This window comes from Heterodontus francisci, chromosome 4, assembly GCF_036365525.1.
Source record: "Heterodontus francisci isolate sHetFra1 chromosome 4, sHetFra1.hap1, whole genome shotgun sequence".
Classification (NCBI taxonomy): Eukaryota; Metazoa; Chordata; class Chondrichthyes; order Heterodontiformes; family Heterodontidae; genus Heterodontus; species Heterodontus francisci.
The window spans coordinates 86,526,208-86,545,025 of record NC_090374.1 but is presented as its reverse complement, the minus strand read 5'-3'; the positions used below and the strand labels follow the sequence as shown (position 1 = coordinate 86,545,025).

Below are 18,818 nucleotides of genomic sequence, written 5' to 3'. Positions count from 1 at the left end.
GGTAGTGGGGGGTGGGGCAGCAACCAGGAACAAGTGCAAAAGTGGTTTAAACTTTCCTTGTTGGGCCCTGAGGAACACTCTGACTCCTCCTGGTTCCACAAGGAAAGTAAACAAAAGTTAGATAAAGGTACCTGCTTGGACATCTTCTGGTCCAACTTTTCTTCCCTCTAGGTTTATGTGGTGGGTAAGTCAAAGTTTCCATGGCAAGGTTACTGGTTAAAATAGCAGTTGGGCCCTGATGACATCAACTGAGTCCAACTGCAGAGCTAAAGACCCAGCCAGTTTCCAGTGGGTGCCTTTCCCATCTGCTCAGACAAGCATGTTAAAATGGAAGACTGCAGAAAGGGAGAGGGATATCAACAGATTAGTCTCCTGGGCTATTTTAACTGCATGCTCTGTTTCTGTTCAGTTAAAATCGTCCCTTGTATTTCAACCACACCTTGTTGAACAATGCAACCTGATTTGTTTTAAAAGTTGCTGTCACTGCAAGATATATTTTCTAGTCTTTTGCTTAGCAGTGGAACTGAAGAGTCATCAGCAACTCACACCTAGAGGAAATAGTTTCACACTCCCCTGTTATTTGGAAATTAAAATGAAAACACTGTACACATAACATGAAACCCATAGGTACCAAAACAGAGGTCATCCCCAAAGGTTTACTTTCAACATTTTTCTCCTTAGCTTTACACTTTGACCACTTCAACAACTGTTGCTGCTTCTTCTTTCTTCTTCTTTGGCCTCCTTGTCTCGCGAGACAATGGGCAAGCGCCTGGAGGTGGTCAATGGTTTGTGAAGCAGCGCCTGGAGTGGCTATAAAGGCCAATTCTAGAGTGACAGACTCTTCCACAGGCGCTGCAGATAAAATTGGTTGTCAGGGCTGTTACACAGTTGGCTCTCCCCTTGCGCTTCTGTCTTTTTTCCTGCCAACTGCTAAGTCACTTTGACTCGCCACACTTTAGCCCCACCTTTATGGCTGTCCGCCAGCTCTGGTGATCACTGGCAACTGACTCCCACGACTTGTGATCAATGTCACAGGACTTCATGTCACGTTTGCAGACGTCTTTAAAGTGGAGACATGGACGGCCGGTGGGTCTGATACCAGTGACGAACTCGCTGTACAATGCGTCCTTGGGTATCCTGCCATTTTCCATGCTGCTCACATGGCCAAGCCATTTAATGCGCCGCTGGCTCAGTAGGGGATGTATATGCTGGGGATATTGGCCGCCTCGAGGACTTCTGTGTTGGAGATACGATCCTGCCACCTGACGCCAAGGAATCTTGGGCGGCACAGTGGTGCAGTGGTTAGCACCGCAGCCTCACAGCTCCAGCGACCCGGGTTCAATTCTGGGTCCTGCCTGTGTGGAGTTTGCAAGTTCTCCCTGTGTCTGCGTGGGTTTCCTCCGGGTGCTCCGGTTTCCTCCCACAGCCAAAAGACTTGCAGGTTGATAGGTGAATTGGCCATTATAAATTGCCACTAGTATAGGTAGGTGGTAGGGGAATATAAGGAATATAAATATGTGGTAGAAATATGGGATTAGTGTAGGATTAGTATAAATGGGTGGTTAATGGTCGGCACAGACTCGGTGGGCCGAAGGGCCTGTTTCAGTGCTGTATATCTAAATCCTAAAATCCTAAATCTCCGGAGGAAGCGAAGATGGAATGAATTGAGACGTCGCTCATGGCTGACATACGTTGTCCAGGCCTCGCTGCCGTAGAGCAAGGTACTGAGGACACAGGCTTGATACACTCAGACTTTTGTGTTCCGTGTCAGTGCGCCATTTTCCCACACTCTCTTGGCCAGTTTGGACATAGCAGCAGACGCCTTTCCCATGCGCTTGTTGATTTCTGCATCGAGAGACAGGTTACTGGTGGTAGTTGAGCCTATTTAGATGAACTGTTGAACCGCTTCCAGAGCGTGGTCGCCGATATTGACAGATGGAGCATTTCTGAGGTCCTGTCCCATCATGTTCGTTTTCTTGCGGCTGATGGTTCAGTCAAATTTGTTGCAGGCAGCCGCAAACCTGTCCAAGAGTGTCTGCAGACACTCTTCAGTGTGAGATGTTAATGGAGCATCGTCAGCAAAGAGGGGTATATGGCAATGGCGACAACGGATATTGAGTGCCAGTACTTCATAGTTCCGAAAGTCTTTTTTGGTTATATCATTGAAGAGTTTTAACCAGATGTGAGGAAAAGGCAAAGCAGTCTTTTGAGAATAATTCTCTGTTCATGTAAATCTGTTTTTAATTTAGCTCATTTAATACAACCTACAGCTTCTTTCCTCCCCTTGGTTTTTGTTGATAATTGAGGTCTTATATGAATAAATAGCATACTTAATCTTCATTTAACTGTTCATGAGCAAATTGGTTCATTTTAAAATAAACCATTTGTGTTAATGACTAAATTAAGTTGTAATCCTGCAAAATTAACTCGATTCAGCAATGATGTCTCAGGTTTGAAAGCAGTAAACATTATACCAAAATTGTAAAAGGAACAAACAAGGCAAAGGCCAGAGAGTTTGTCAGTAGTGGTTAAATAATTAGATTTATGATCAAGTAAAGGAACATTCGGTAAATTGTAAGTTTATTATGGAGAGTCAATATGGCGTTATGGGAAATAGGTTATATCTGACTAAACCAATAGTCGTTTAGGTGGTATATATATAGGAGAATCAAACATTCTTCATCAGAATATGCAGAATGCATTCAAGAAGATTCCACACCAGAGGTTTTTGCTAGAATTAATGCGTACAGACTTGAAGCTATATTTGTGGCATGAATGGCTTAGGAGGTAGGAGATAAGCAGTTTGGAAAGAAGAGATATTTTTTGATTAGCAAGGAATGATTAACAGGGAGCCAACAATGCAGCTTGAGCAATGCACCACCCGGGCGAGCACAATAGGCGCTTGCATGCGAATAAACTAATCACAATAGATAATGTGAGATCAGCACACTTCAATAAATTACTAGTGCTTCAGGCAGTATCTCACAATGTACTTGGAGCACCAGAGCTACACTGCTGTGTGTCAGCGACCAGTGAAAACCCTCTGTGATCCCAGACAGCCCACTGTGCATCTGACATTTCCTTTGCACGGAGGGATTCTGGACAATAACAATAAGGAACCAGTGGGCAAGGGAGCATTGATGCTGGGGGAATAATGGGCATCCTTTTAGTGCCTGTTACAAATGGAGTTCCGTTCAGGTGTTCCAGCCACTGTTGGTTGAGAACACACCTGTGTGGGTAAATTGGAATGAAAGATTGGCAAGCAAAATTGTAACAGAACAATGGGCTTCCTTTAAAGAGGAGATGGTTTAGGACCAGTTGAGGTACATGCTTGCAAGGGGGAAAGCCAGAGCTCCCTGGGTGACGAAAGAAAGAAAGACAGTAAGATGAAGCAGAAAAAGGGTGCGTATGATGTCAGATGTAAGATGGGTAATACAACTGAGAACCAAGTTGATATAGAAGGTTTAGAGGGGAAGTGAAAAACAAATAAGAGAAGCAAAGAGAGAGTATGAGAAGAGAATGGCAGCTAATATAAGAGGGATCCAAAAAACTTCTATAAATATAGTAAAAGGTTTGTAAGAAGAGGGGTGGGGCTGATTAGGGGACAAAAAGGGGATCTAGGCATGGAAGCAGAGGGCATGGCTGAGGTACTAAGTGAGTACTTTGCATCTGTCTTTACTAAAGAAGATGTGCTGCCGATGTCATAGTGAAATAGGACATCATTGAGATACTTGGATGGGCTAAAAATTCATAAAGAGAAGGTATTAGAAAGGCTGGCTGTACTTAAAGTTGATGTGTCAGAAGATGCTGAGGGAAGTGGACAGTGCAGAGGTATTTGCCATAATCTTTCAATCCTCCTTAGATATGGAGGTGGTGCTAGTGGGTTGGAGAATTGTAAATGTCACATTCTTGTTCAAAAGGGGTTATAAGGATAAACTCAGCAACTATAGGCCAGTCAGTTTAACCTCGGTGGTGGGAAAGCTTTTAGAAACGATAGTCTGAGACAAAATTACCAGCTGCTTGGACAAGTGTGGATTAATTAATGAAAGTCAGCAGGGACTCGTTAAAGGCAAATCCAGTTTAACTAACTTGATTGAGTTTTTTTGATGAAGTAACAGAGACGGTTGATGAGGGTGATGTGGTGTATATGGACTTCCAAAAGGCATTTGATGCATGTCACATAATAGGCTTACCAGCAAATTTGAAACCCATGGAACAAAAGGGGCAGTGGCAGCATGGATACGAAGCTGGCTGAGTGACAGGAAACAGCGTAGTCATGGTGAACGGTTGTTTTTCGGACCGGAAGACGCACACTGGGGTTCCCCAGAAGTTGGTACTAAGACCATTGCTTTTCGAGTGATCTATTAATGAACCTGGACTTTGCAGGTGACACAAAACTTGAAGTATTGTGAACTGTGAGGAGGACAGAGATAGACTTCAAGAGGACATAGACAAGCTTTTGGAACAGGCGGATACGTGGCAGATGCAATTTAATGCGGAGAAGTGTGATGTGAAGAACGAGGAGACGCAATATAAACTAAAGAGTACCTGGGTGTATATGTGCACAAAATGTTGAAGGTGGCGGGGCAGGGAAGGTTGAGAAAGTGGTTAAAAAGTGATTTGGGAACCTGGGCTTTATAAATAGAAGCACAGAGTACAAAAGCAAAGCAGTTATGATGAACCTTCATAAAACTTTGGTTTGGTCACAACTGGAATATTGTGTCCAATTCTGGGCACTACACTTTAGGAAGGATATGAAGGCTAAATACAAAATGCAGAAAAGATTTACGAGAATGGTTCCAGGGATTAGGGACTTCAGCTACAAGGATAGATTGGAGAAGCCGAGGTTGTTCTCCCAGAGAAGGTTGAGAAAAGATTTGCTAGAGATGTACAAAATCATGAAAGGTCTAGACAAAGAAAATGTTCCATTGGCAGAAGGGTTGAGAACCAGAGGGGAGATTTAAGGTGATTGGCAAAAAAAATAAAGGCGACATGAGGAAAAAATGTTTTATGCAGCGGGTGGATAGGAACTTGAATGCACTGCCTGAGAGGGTGATGGAAGCAGATTCAATCGTGGTTTTCAAATGGGAATTGGATAAGCATCTGAAGAGAAATAATCTGCAGAGCTCCAGGGAAAGGCAGGAGGAGTGGGACTAGCTAAACTGCTCTTGCAGAGAGCCAGCATGAACATGATGGGTCAAATGGCCTCCTTCTGTGCTGTAACCATTCTATGATGGGTTGGACATCTTGTTTATGTTCAGCTCAAGGGCTGACTGATCCTTACATACAACCTGTACAACCTGTAAACCTCAGGCCTCCGCACCTCATTTGGGCAATCAAAGTGCTTCAGCGAGTTAGGTAACCAGCATATTGACCTTATGCTATCCTCCAGGAATCAATGTTGGGGTCATCATCTAATTGGCAGCAACAAGAACTATTTGGGAATATAGGAAAGAAATCCAAGAGGATACTTCAGTTACGAGGATTGATTAGAGAAGCTGGGATTGTTGTTCTGAGAACACAAAAGATTGAGAGGAGATTTGATAGAGGTGTTCAAAATCATTCGGCGTCTAGACAGAGCAAATGGAGATAAACTATTCCTGTTGGCAGAAGGGTCAAGAACCAGAGGACATAGATTTAAGGTGATTGGCACAAGAACCAAAGGCAACATGGAAAAAACCTTTTTACGTAGTGAGTGCTTATGATTTGGAATGCACTGCCTGAAAGGGTGGTGAGGCAAATTCCATCAAGGATTTCAAAAAGAAATTAGGTAAGCACATGAAGGGAAAAAAATTGCAGCACTATATGGGGAAAGGGACAAGGGAGTGGGGCTAGCTGTAATGCTCTTGCAGAGAGCAGGCACAGGTTTGATAGGCTGAATGGTTACAGCACAGAAGGAGACCATTCTTTGATTCTAAAGAATAAGAACATAATAAATAGGAGCTGGAGTAGACCACATGGCCCCTCGAGTGTGCTCAGTCATTCAATATGATCACAGCTTATCTTCTGCCTCAACTCCACTTCCCTGCCAGCTCCCCACATCCCATGAGTTGATTAACACATGGGAATATGATATTATTGCTATCACAGAGACATGGTTGAGGGAAGGGCAGGACTAGCAGCTCAATATTCCAGGGTATAGAATCTTCAGGCTTGACAGGGGGGTGTAAAAGAGGAGATGGCACTGCACTATTGATCAAAGAGTCGATTACTGCAGTAAGGAGGGATGCTATCTTAGAAGGTTCCTCAAATGAGGCCATATGGGTAGAAATTATAAAGAAAAAAGGAGTAATCACTTGACTGGGAGTGTACTACAGGCCTCCAAATAGTCAGGGAGAGATAGAGGAGCAGATATGTAGACAAATCTCAGAGAGGTGTAAAAATAATAGGGTAATAATAGTAGGGGATTTCAACTTCCCCAATATTAACTGGGATAGTCTTAGTGCAAAAGGCCTAAAGGGGGCGGAATTCTTAAAATGCATACAGGAGAGCCTTTTGAGCCAGCACGCAGAAAGTCCTACTACAGAAGGGGCGGTACTGGACCTAATCCTAGGGAATGAAGCCGGACAAGTGGAAGAAGTGTCAGTGGAGGTGCATTTCGGGGACAGTGACCATAACTCTAAGATTTAAGGTAGTTATGGAAGAGGACAAAGATGGACCAGAAATAAAAGTATTGAATTGGGGGAAGGCCAATTTCAATGTGATAAAACAGGATCTGGCCAAAGTGGACTGGAAGCAGCGACTTGTAGGAAAGTCTACATCAGACCAGTGGGAGTCATTCAAAAAGGAAATAGTGAGAGTTCAGGGCCAACATATTCCCATAAAGGTGAAGGGTAGGAGCAACAAATCCTGGGAACCCTGGATGTCAAGGGATATAGAGGATTGGATAAGGAAAAAATAAGGAGGCTTAAGGCAGATTCGGAGCGGTGAAAACAGTGGAGGCCCTAGAGGAGTATAGAAAGTGTAGGGAGGGTAATTAAAAAAGTAATTAGGAGAGCGAAGAGGGGGCATGGAAAAACACTGACATACAAGATAAAGGAAAATCCCAAAGCATTTTATAAGTGTATTAAGGGCAAGAGGATAACCAAGGAAAGAGTAGGGTCCATTAGGGACCAAAGTGGCAATCTGTGTGTGGAGCTGGAGGACGTAGGTGAGGTTTTAAATGATTACTTTTCATTTGTGTTCACTATGGAGAAGGACGATGTAGGTGAAGAGATCAGGGAGGGGGAATGTGATATACTTGAACATATTAGCATTGAAAGGGAGGAGACACTAGCGGTTTTAGCAGGCTTAAAAGTGGATAAATCCCCAGGCCCAGATGAGATGTATCCCAGGAGGAGATAGCAGGGGCTCTGACACAAATTTTCAAATCCTCTCTGGCCACAGGAGAAGTGCCAGAGGACTGGAGGACAGCAAATGAAGTACCATTAATCAAGAAGGGTAGCAGTGAAAAACCAGGTAATTACAAGCCAGTGAGTCTAACATGAGTGGTTGTGAAACTACTGGAAAAAATTCTGAGGGACAGGATTAATCTCCACTTGGAGAGGCAGGGATTAATCAAGGATAGTCAATATGGCTTTGTCAGGGGGAGATCATGTTTAACAAACTTGATTGAATTTTTCGAGGTGGTGACCAGGAGTGTAGATGAGGATATAACAGTTGATGTAGTCTACATGGACTTCAGTAAGGCTTTTGATTAGGTCCCGCATGGGAGAATGGTCAAAAAGGTAGGAGCCCATGGAATCCAGGGCAATTTGGATCCAAAATTGGCTTAGTGGCAGGAGGTGATGGTCGAGGGTTGTCTTTGCGGTTGGAAGACTGTGACCAGTGGTGTACTGCAGGGGTCGATGCTGGGACCCTTGCTGTTTGTAGTGTACATTAATGATTTAGACCTGAATATAGGAGGTATGATCAGTAAGTTCACAGATGACACGCTGGTGGTGTCATAAATAGTCAGGAGGAAAGCCTTAGATTACAAGATGATATAGATGGGCTGGTAATATAGGCAGAGCAGTGGCAAACGAAATTTAATCCCGAGAAGTGTGAGGTGATGCATTTCGGGAGAACTAACAAGGCAAGGGAATATACAATGGATGGTAGGACCCTAGGTAGTACAGAGGGTCAGAGGGACCTTGATGTACTTGTCCATAGATCACTGAAGGCAACAGCACAGGTAGATAAAGTGGTTAGGAAGGCATATGGGATACTTGCCTTTTTTAGCTGAGGTACAGAACATAAGCGCATGGAGGTTACGATGGAGCTGTACAAAACGCTAGTTAGTACAAAATGCTGGAGTACTGTGTACAGTTCTGGACGCCACACTATAGGAAGGATGTGATTGCACTGGAGAGGGTGCAGAGGAGATTCACCAGGATGTTGCCTGGGCTGGAACATTTCAGCTATGAAGACAGACTGGATAGGCTAGTGTTGTTTTCCTTGGAGCAGAGAAGGCTGGGCGGGCACCTTATTGAGGTATACAAAATTATGAGGGACATAGATAGGTAGACAGGAAGAAACTTTTTCCCTTAGTGGAGTTGTCAATAACCAGGGGCCACAGATTTAAGTTAAGGGGCAGGAGGTTTAGAGGGGATTTAAGGAAAAATGTTTTCACCCAGAGGGTAGCTGGAATCTGGAACACACTGCCTGAAGGGGTGGTAGAGGCAGGAACTCTCACAACATTTAAGAAGTATTTAGATGAGCACCTGAAACGCCATAGCATACAAGGCTACAGGCCAAGTGCTGGAAAATGGGATTAGAATAGACAGGTGCTTGATGGCCGGCACAGACACGATATGCCGAAGGGCCTGTTTTTGTGCTGTATTAACTCTATGACTCTATGAAAGGTCACTGACCTGAAATGTTAACTTTGCTTCGCTCTCCACAGATGCTGCCAGATCTGCTGAGTATTTCCAGCACTTTTTTGGTTTTATTTCAGATTTCCAGCATCTGCAGTGTTTTGCTTTTATTATAACCCTTGATTCCCAAGTTGACTTTGTCTGATCATACTATGATTTTCAAAATGTATTGTTAAGGCTTCCTACATAATAGATTCCAGTATCCTGGAATCATTATCAGTTCCCTGTCTCAGCTCATGTCCCGCTAAAACCCTCATTCATGCCTTCGTTACCTCTCAACTTGACTATATCAATGCACTCCTGGCTGGTCTCCCATATTCTACCCTCCATAAAACTTGAGGTTATCCAAACCTCTGATGCCCGTGTCTTATCTCGCACGAAGTCCTGTTCACCTATCACCCCTGTGCTCACTGACCAACTTTGGCTCCCGGTCTCATCCTTGTTTTCAAATCCCTCCAAGGCCTTGCCTTTCCCTATCTCTGTAATCGCCTCCAGCCCCACAACCCTCAGAGATATCTGTGCTCATCTAATTCTGGCCTCTTGAGCATCGCTGATTTTAATTGCTCCACCATTAGTGGCCATGCCTTCAGTTGCCTAAGCCCAAAGCTCTGGCAGACCCTTCCTACTCCTCTCCACCTTGCTTTCCTCCTTTAAGACACTCCTTAAAACCTACCTCTTTGATCAAGCTTATGATCTAATAGCTCCTATATGGCTCGGTGTCATATTTTGTTTTATAGTGCTCCTGTGAGATGCCTTGGAACATTTTGTTACTTTAAAGGTGATATATATATTATATATATATATCTTCTTCTTTGGCCTCCTTATCTCGAGAGACAATGGGTTATATATATATATGTTGTTATTTTCCCAAACTGATGCACTGATTGAGATGTTTAAAATAAAGAAGGAAATTGACAATGTATTAGGGAGAGTGTCTTCCCATTTCTGTGGGAATCCAAAAGGGGTCATAATCATGGAATTAGTATTGAGCCAGTTAAAAGTGAATTCAACAAAGTTCTAACACAGAATGTTGTAAGAAGACACTGTTCCCAAGGCCATGGATGTAGAATCAATTGATGTCTTTAAAATGGATTTACGATGCACACTTGGGAAATAAGGCTATTAACTGATATGGTGAGGGGGCAGCAAATCTGGGAAGAGATAAAGTGCTACGGCTAGCCCAGGTATAGCAGGCTCGATGGACCAAATGGCCGACTCTGTTCCTGCAACCCTCCTGCATATTAGATATCTCCATGAGACACTTATATCAGTCAATTAAACCTCATCATACTTTATCATTTTGTCTTGCTACTCGCTTATTCTGTCATAGAGCTGAGGAATTAAAATCACCGCTCTCATGCTGCTGAGGTCAAGATGGTAAGGTATTCCCAACAAAGTGATACAATTCTTGCATGCCAAAAATCAAACAGGATTGAAGATGAAGCAAGATTTTCACTAAAATTACAGGGCTTTACTTCATTATTCCAGCACAGGCAGCCATTTAGCATGAAGGAGATGGCTGTCCCTCCCAATCACGTGGCGGGGCAGCAGTGGAGATGCTGTTCATGGTGTCACCTGATGTTGGAGCATGTGCTGGCGCCATATTTTAAAAGCAGCCAGCCCTGCATATTGTCTCTCCCAGCATTGAGCAGCAATGTACTAAAGCAGTACCTCTGTGTTTTGAATTAAATTCCTCAATCAACAAGCAAGCCACCGGGCAACCATATCAGCTGTCGGATCAAGGATGGTCCCATGGTTCAATGATGCCTCCCTGCTGATTTTCCTCCAGGCTGCAAGGGAAAGGCAGAAGGTCCTTTCACTCAGCAATGGCAGGAATAGGTCCTCCCACCTGATCAAGCAAGCCTGAATGGAAATTGCAGAGGAGGTCAGTAGTTGTGGGGTCAGCCATCATAACTGGGTCCAGTGTACAAAGAGGGTCAATGACCTCCTGTGCTCAGCCGAGGTAAGTGGCACGTTTCAGAATTGCTTGTTGTGATCTCCTTGTCCACATGGGTGCCACAGCCATTCAAGGACAGGAAAGGTCATCGCAAATTGATGGCAGATGATGACTGCATATGTGAGACCAGTCTCCCTCGTTTCTGCCTCAGCCCAAGTGAGACGCATGACAGGTTGAGTCAGTATGAGAGATGAGACATCCCCCAGGTGTTGATGAGGGACCCATGTCAGTATTGACATGATGTAGAGACATTTGGAAATATCCAATATCTGCATCCTTGCTCATTCAGGAGAAGAGGGGCCGCAACAGGAGGGAGGCAGCCAGGACCGCTGGCGGGATGCCCGATCTGCGGCCTTTATCTCAGACTGAAGAGGAGGGGCTGGAATTAGCCAGGAGCCAAAGAGGACGTGCCATCTCGGATGTGGAGCTCGGGGTCCCAGCTTAAGAGATTGATTTTTGCCAATCAGAGATAAAAACAATATTCATGTTGAATGAGCTATGCCATGCTGTCATTATTGGGAAATGTGTACCCCCTAAATATTTGTTGTTTACATTTTATCTTGCAGGGCGCCGCTCCCAAGTGAATGAAGATAGCAAAAGACTCACGACAACCTCTGAGGACGAGAAGCTGCTAGAGGATGCACCGTCCCATGACACTCCTGCACCTTCCAACAGCGCAGACACTCTCACCTTGGTGGGTATCCACTCATCTTTAGAATCAGGGTCACAAGCAAGTGACAGCACCACACACGTGCCGAGGAGCTGGCTGAGACTGACACAGCCGAGGCCTCTGGCAGTTGGAGGACTGTGGGTGGCCAGGCCCATGCTGAGCCCCAGGCTGATGACAAGTCTCTAGTGTCGACAGAACAGGGCATGCTGGAGTTGCAGAGAGTGGTAAGGCAACATCTGGCAGAGATGCCAGAGGCCATGCGTAGCATTGAGCAGATGATGAAGGAGTCCATCCAAGCCATGGCTGCTGCCATGTCACAGGGATATGAGTGCATGGCTTCATCCATCGAGAGGTTGACAGCCCTTGGAGAGCCACATTCCACAGATGCGTGACCTGCAATCCCTCACCTTAGCCATGAGTTCAGAACAGCAGTGGCAAGGTGAGAGAAGGGCCAGAAGCTTGGAGAGTTTTCCCGCTCCCAGTCCTTCCCTGGTAAGCACGGAGGTTCCAACGAGCTTCGAGCAGGATCAGGAGAGGATGTGCTCCACATCTGGGGTCTCCCTCAGGGCGTTTCAAGTGTGGACACCCGCTCCTCAGCCCCTCTGCCAGTGAGTCCAGCTCCAGCAGCCGCAATGCCTGAAGACAGTCCTGCACCAGTGCAGGAAGCCTTCAGGCAGCTGGGGCATTCCAAGCCTCAAGTACCCAGAGGACGACTGCCGGTCATCCCAGGCCAAGGGGCGTCCTGATCAGCAGCCTGCCTCCAGCCCAGCTGCTAGCACAGGGGTTATACTGTGCAGGAGCACCAGCAAATGTATTTTTTAAAAAGTACCTAGACACACACGAGGGTTCATGGGTGACACTGATCTGTCATGTTAACTTTAATTAATTGTTATTTAATGCCAATCATCAGCCTTTATTGTTTGAAAAGCACATTCCACCATGACGTGACAGTGACTCCTGGAATCCCATCATAAGCCTTACAGCACTGCCAATGTGACCACTGGCATCACTATCATGGCAACGAGCATGATCGTTCATTGCACAAATGATGTCACATGGGCACTGGATCACTTTGTTGGCGTCCTTCATTCTGGAGAGACAGATAGTACACAGGCGAGAGACATGAGGCTACATGCATAATGGTGAGTTTTTTTTTGAAAATTCACATTTATTTGATTTCAGGGATTTTGAAAACTTGAGATTATAAGATTCTGCCTTGCCTCCCTCACCCTGTCTGGCCTCCAACACAGTGCTCTGATTGTGCATACCTGCTCGGCCATGTCGGTCCTCTGTGTCCTCTTCATCAGACGATGTCCACTGATCTTGCAGATCTTCATCTTGCAAAGCCTCCCCCCTCTGTGGTGCAATATTATTTAGCAGACCTGTTCAATGATCGCATGGGTGGAGCCATGGCAGGCGTTGTAACGCTCCTCCGCATCCTTGCTGTGGTTCCTTACTGGTATCATAAGTCATGTCTTCAAGGGGGCAGTCCTTATCTCCAAGAATTCACCCGTAAATGCTAGTAGAGTGAGTGAAAAGCTGTGGCACCTGGTACTGGCAAAGTATGTATGAGTTGTGGCAGCTTCCTGGAAAGCAGGCACAGACGAGTAGGAAGCACGTTCTGTGGTCACATACCAGTTGTACGTTGATTGAACGGAACCCCTTCCTTGTTGGTGCGTTGGAGCATTAATTTTTTTTTAAATCGCTTGTGGGATGTGGGTGTTGCTGACTAAGCCAGCATTTATTGCCCATCCCTAATCGCCCTTGAACTGAGTGGCTTAGTAGACCATTTCAGATGGCATTTATGAGTCAACCACATTGCTGTTGGTCTGGAGCCACACGTAGGCCAGACTAAGTGAGGACAGCAGATTTCCTTCCCTAAAGGACTTAGTGAACCAGATGAGTTTTTACAACAATTGACAATGGTTTCATAGTCACCATTAGATTAGCATTTTTAAAAAAATGTTTTTTTTGATGGCCACAAGTGTGCAGTCAATTACATTTGGACCTGTGGGAATCCCTCAATGGTACTAAATCCAACGGCTCTGTCGGCCTGACTCTCAGGGTCTATCCAGTAGCGCACATAGTTGCCAGCTGTCCTGAACACAGAATTAGTCACCTCCTTGCTACAGCAGTGCACTGTGGCTTGATAGACCCCACATATGTCCCCAGTGAATCCCCGGAACGATCCCAATGCATAAAAGTTTAGGGCCATGGTAATCTTGAGAGCCACAGGCAAAGAGTGACCACCAAAGCCCATTGGTCACAATTTGTTTAAGGAGTCTGCAGAGGTCTTTGACGGCCTCTCTGGAAAGCCGTCGTCTTCTTTGGCAGTTTCGCTCTGACATCTACAGGTACGTTAACCGAGTCCTGTAGACTCGCTGGCATATTTGTGTTCTTTTCCTTGGTAGCTGCTGCTACTTGCATCTAACTTCTTCTTGATCCGCAGCTGCCTCTTGGGCTCATCTCCAGCAGAGATGCCTTAACATGGCAAGGGGCCCCAGGGAAATAGGGTGAATCAGACCCATCTCTATTCTCCTTGGACCATTGGCTTCCTTCAAAAGCCAAAGTAAACCGGTCTGGGCAAAGAAGTGTGTAAATTTTGGTTCTGCAGGATGCCGCAGTAGCTGGATTCATGTTGATCTGACAACTTTTCAATAATTGCGAGCCAACGTTACCATACTAACATCATTTAAACTACCCTGTAATGCCACCCCCCCAAACCCCGACAAACACAACCTATACATTCTCAGAGTTCCCCACCTTCAAATATAATCTCCTTGCAGAGGTTTCCCCGCTTAACACACAATTCACAATCCTACACCCCCACTTCAAACACAATGCACTTGCAGATATCCTCCCCCAAACACAGAATCCACTTGTACTGTTCCAACAAACCCGCCCCCCCCCACAAACTCAATGCACTTACAGATATCCTCCCCCAAACACACAATCCACTAGTACTGTTCCAACAAACCACCCCCCCCCACAAACTCACTGCACTTGCAGAGCTCCTCCCCCAAACACACAATCCACTTGTACTGTTCCAACACCAAACCACGCCCCCCCCCCGCCCAAACACAATGCACTTGCAGAGCTCCTCCAGCAAACACACAATCCACTTGTACTGTCCAAACACCCCCCCAAACACAATGCACTTGCAGAGCTTCTCCCGCAAACACACAATCCACTTGTACTGCTCCAACACTCCCCCCAAATTGCACTTGCAGAGCTCCCCCCTTCAAACACAATGCACTTGCAGTGTTTCCCCACCACTTTGACAATCAATCCTCTTAGAGAGTCAGCAGAGCGGCAATGTCCGCTGCAAACCCTACTTCCCCTACATTACTCTGGTGAAGTTACCTTCCCTCTCAAGGCACCGAAGATTCACGCCTCAGTGGCACCAGCTTTTGAAAGACGTGAAACTGAAGGCATATGAGTGCCACAAGTCAAACACAAAATTGCGAACGCCTTGTTGAATTGCGGTGAATGACACTCAAACATATGCAAAAAAATTCAAAGATACCATCACATCTGGGCGGCAATGCCGCCAAGGTACTTCGCTGCCTCCAACAAAATCGGAAATAAGCATTATCGCGCCGGGTTTCTGTGGCTGACAGCTCTGCAGGGATTCTCCGCGAGCCCCACCCCCCCACCAGTAATCCCGCCTTCAACAGGAGCATAAAATTCAGCCCATTTTCTTTTCTGTTATTGGCATATTTGGAATTGCCTCTACTTTTCATTTGTCTACCTGTATGATGGGGAGACTTTAAACACAAGACTAAAGGCAACAGAGAAGTTTTACTGCGAACAAAAAAACACAAATTCTACAGATGCATCTTTCAACTTATTTTTACAGTATAACATACTTAATTACAAAGCACACACTAAATTTCCATTTTTTCCCCCTAAAAAAGTTAATATCTCTCCCTTTAGATGACATTTTCTGATTGTCTCGGCTTATTGCAGATACAGCAATCAGAAAACAAACCTCTGCTGGCAAAATGTAACAGAGCAAAATTTGAACAATGGGGAGATTCAGACATCACACTGTTAGAATGCTGGAGTTGTGCACTAACTATCTATATGCAGGCAGTGTCATAAAATAGGATGTTTTGAAAAATACAAGTTCTGCAATATCCACAAGCTTTTTCTGGGAAGAAATTGACCTGAAATTGAAAAATAGTAAAAGACGGAGTGGGAATATTTTCCTTACCTGTGAATACAGTTTTTACCTTCGAGGTAAGCCATACCAGCAGCGGCATCCAAAGACATCTTCACGAGTTGTTTCATTTTGAACTCATCTTTCTTCTTCCTTAAAAATGAAAGGAAATCGCCACCTAGACATAAAACAAGATATCATGTGGCAATGATTTACTGTTATAGAAAGCAATGTTATGTAAACCACACATTTATTAAACTTTACACTGAAATTACCACAAATAATGCTGTCATGCTAAAGAGTAGACTACACATTTTAGATTGTTTCCATGGTCATCAATTCTAGCTTTGTATCCAGATACTACCAGCAATAACAGCAGAGCTGACGTTTCAGGTCTGTGACCTTTCATCAGAACCCTGCGGCAGGGGAGCATGCCTATGAGGCCGAAAACAGTCGAAAAACTGGGAAAGGCCTGGGACGAGGACGTCCTGCCAAACTTAACAGCAGAACCTGATTAACATGTTTTAGCTCTATTTTCCGTGGACCAAATAGTCAGCCTGGTGGCAGACCAGAGGGAACATCAGCGACAGGAGACTGCAGTGGGGCTGGGGGGAGGGGGGCCTTCAGGACAGATTCCAGCAATCAGAATGTTGGAGAGTTCTGCAATAAGGGTTGGGGAAAAGGCCCATCATCAGGTGTGGGTGAAAGAGGCCTGTGATTGGGGCGGCTGTGGGGAGCTGGCAATTGAGTTGGAGGAGGCTAGAGATCGGGATTTTAAAGGGTACAGGAGGAGGCTGATGATCGGGGATTTGCGGGAACAGGGCGGCTGGCGATCAGGGATTTGGGATGGCCAAAGGTTTCCTCGACGGGACTGGGGAGACAATACCTACTCCTCCTGGCCCACAAGCAGTGCTGAAAGAGGCACCTATCTTAGGGAGCAGGCAGCTCCCGTCTCCATCTCATTTTTGAGTTTCCTGATCTCTGGGGAAAGGTGAGCAGCAACAGTAAATTTTGAATCAGGCTTCCAAATAGATGGTGGGAGTCAATTTAAATACGTTAATTAAGTGTTCCACTTCTCCACAGGACACCCGGATGCCTCATATGCATAGTGTTGTGGGGGAAGGGTCACGGTTCCCAAATTTCACTCTTTAAATCACCACCCCCAACCCGTCATGTGGGGAAGAGGATCTAAAAATCGAGTCTGATAATGATGAGTCTGATTCCAACCACAAATAAAGTGGGACAAGGTCGAGAAAAGAATTCTTAAATTGTTTATACAAGGAGAATGGTCTCCAAGAAATAAACCACAGCAATTTATGCCTACAATTACTCGTGTATGTCTATATATATATAGGCATTGCTAGCAGCCATTTTCATCAAGCTAATATCATTCTTCCACAATTCTATTAGCTACAATTTGTTCAAGAAAATAAAAAAAGATAGTACAGCATTGTCAAATAGCTTACCTTTACGTCTCCTACCTGTATCAATATTATTCAGGCACCATTTTAAAAAGAAGTTTGACAATTTAACCATCAACAGGTGTTGAATACTAAGCCCACCTGTTAATCATACATTCTCAACATAAGTTTTATTTCCAATAAGGAAATTAAAACTTCTCTAATACCACATTAGAAAATACGTGGTGTCAGAATAGATGTTAGGTTAAGCTCTCCCAACAGCTTGCTAAATTTCCATTAAGCTGCTTAGCCATATAAAGCAAGATTCTGATCTATTATTACTAATTGTACACATTAGTTGACATAGTTGTCTAAACAATTTAACCTTTTCATGATGACAGTTAGCTGAATTTAACAGGGGCAGCAGCAGCACCATTGTAATTGGTCACATTGGTCACACTACCTCCTGGTTAGAGAGGGGAAAAAAATCTGCCAAGGTTCCTGCTCCTGGTCACAAATCACTGACCTTACAGCAAGAGCACATGCATGAGAACAGAACAGTTGAGAACACCCATGATCAAATTAAATGGTGAAACAGGCTCAAGGGGCTGAATGGCCTATTCCTGTTCCTATAACAGTACAGCTACCATACATATCCACCAAATTTATCTGTAATTAGAATTTTGCTTCTGGATCAGTGAGTAAGTGCATTAGCTAATGCAGGCCTTCGCTGGAGTATTGAGACTAACTATGGACACCACACTATAGGAAGGATGTCAAGGCCTTAGAGAAGGTGCACAGGAAAACAGCGACGAGGGAGAAACTAGAGAAGCTGGGACTGTCTTTGTTAAAGCAGAGAAGGTTAAGGGGAGGTTTAATGAAGGTGCTCAAATTTATGAAGGGTTTTGATATAATAAATAAGGAAAAGCTGATTCCACTGGCAGGACGGTCTGTTACTAAAAGAGACAGATTTAAGGTAATTGGCAAAAAATCCAGAGGGGAATGAAGAGAATTTTTTTATGCAGTGATCTGGAATGCAGTGCCTGAAAGGGTGGTGAAAGCAGATTCAATAGCAACTTTCAAAAAAGCATTGGATATATACTTGAAAAAGATAAATCTGCAGAACTATGGGAAAAGAGCAGGGGAGTGGGGCCAATTACATCACTCTTTCAAAGAGATGACACAGGTACAACAGGCTGACTGGACTCCTTCAATGTTGTATGATTTTTTCACAAGGTATTGACCAGGAAGTTCATTGTATAGTATTTTATTAGCCAATTTCAGCTGGGGCAGTAATTGACCACTATCCACTGCTTTTGCTGTGTGCGTGGATGCCAGGTGAGGATTTGGTTCAGTGATACCAACAATCATTCAATAGCCAGCATGCGAAATGTGGCCACTTAGGTGAGATACTGGAGGGCTATTGACATCCATAGAATCACAGTGGCACAGTGGTTAGCACCACAGCCTCACAGCTCCAGCAACCCGGGTTCAATTCTGGGTACTGCCTGTGTAGAGTTTGCAAGTTCTCCCTGTGTCTGCGTGGCTTTCCTCCGGGTGCTCTGGTTTCCTCCCACATGCCAAAAGACTTGCAGGTTGATAGGTAAATTGGCCATTAGCAATTGCCCCTAATATAGGTAGGTGGTAGGGAAATATAGGGACAGGTGGGGATGTGGTAGGAATATGGAATTAGTGTAGGATTAGTATAAATGGGTGGTTGATGGTCGGCACAGACTCGGTGGGCCGAAGGGCCTGTTTCAGTGCTGTATCTCTA

The 18,818-nt window shown here is 44.8% G+C and overlaps 1 protein-coding gene across 3 annotated transcripts in view; it reads right to left on the bottom strand.

Moving 5' to 3' along the window:
- Positions 1–18,818, bottom strand: part of fer (fer (fps/fes related) tyrosine kinase) — a 409,042-nt gene that overhangs the window by 101,927 nt on the left and 288,297 nt on the right. For all 3 annotated transcript variants that reach the window (XM_068029798.1, XM_068029800.1, XM_068029799.1), the window contains exon 16: positions 15,699–15,822. In XM_068029798.1, coding sequence (XP_067885899.1) covers positions 15,699–15,822 — 124 coding nt within the window. The remainder of the gene's footprint in view (positions 1–15,698; positions 15,823–18,818) is intronic.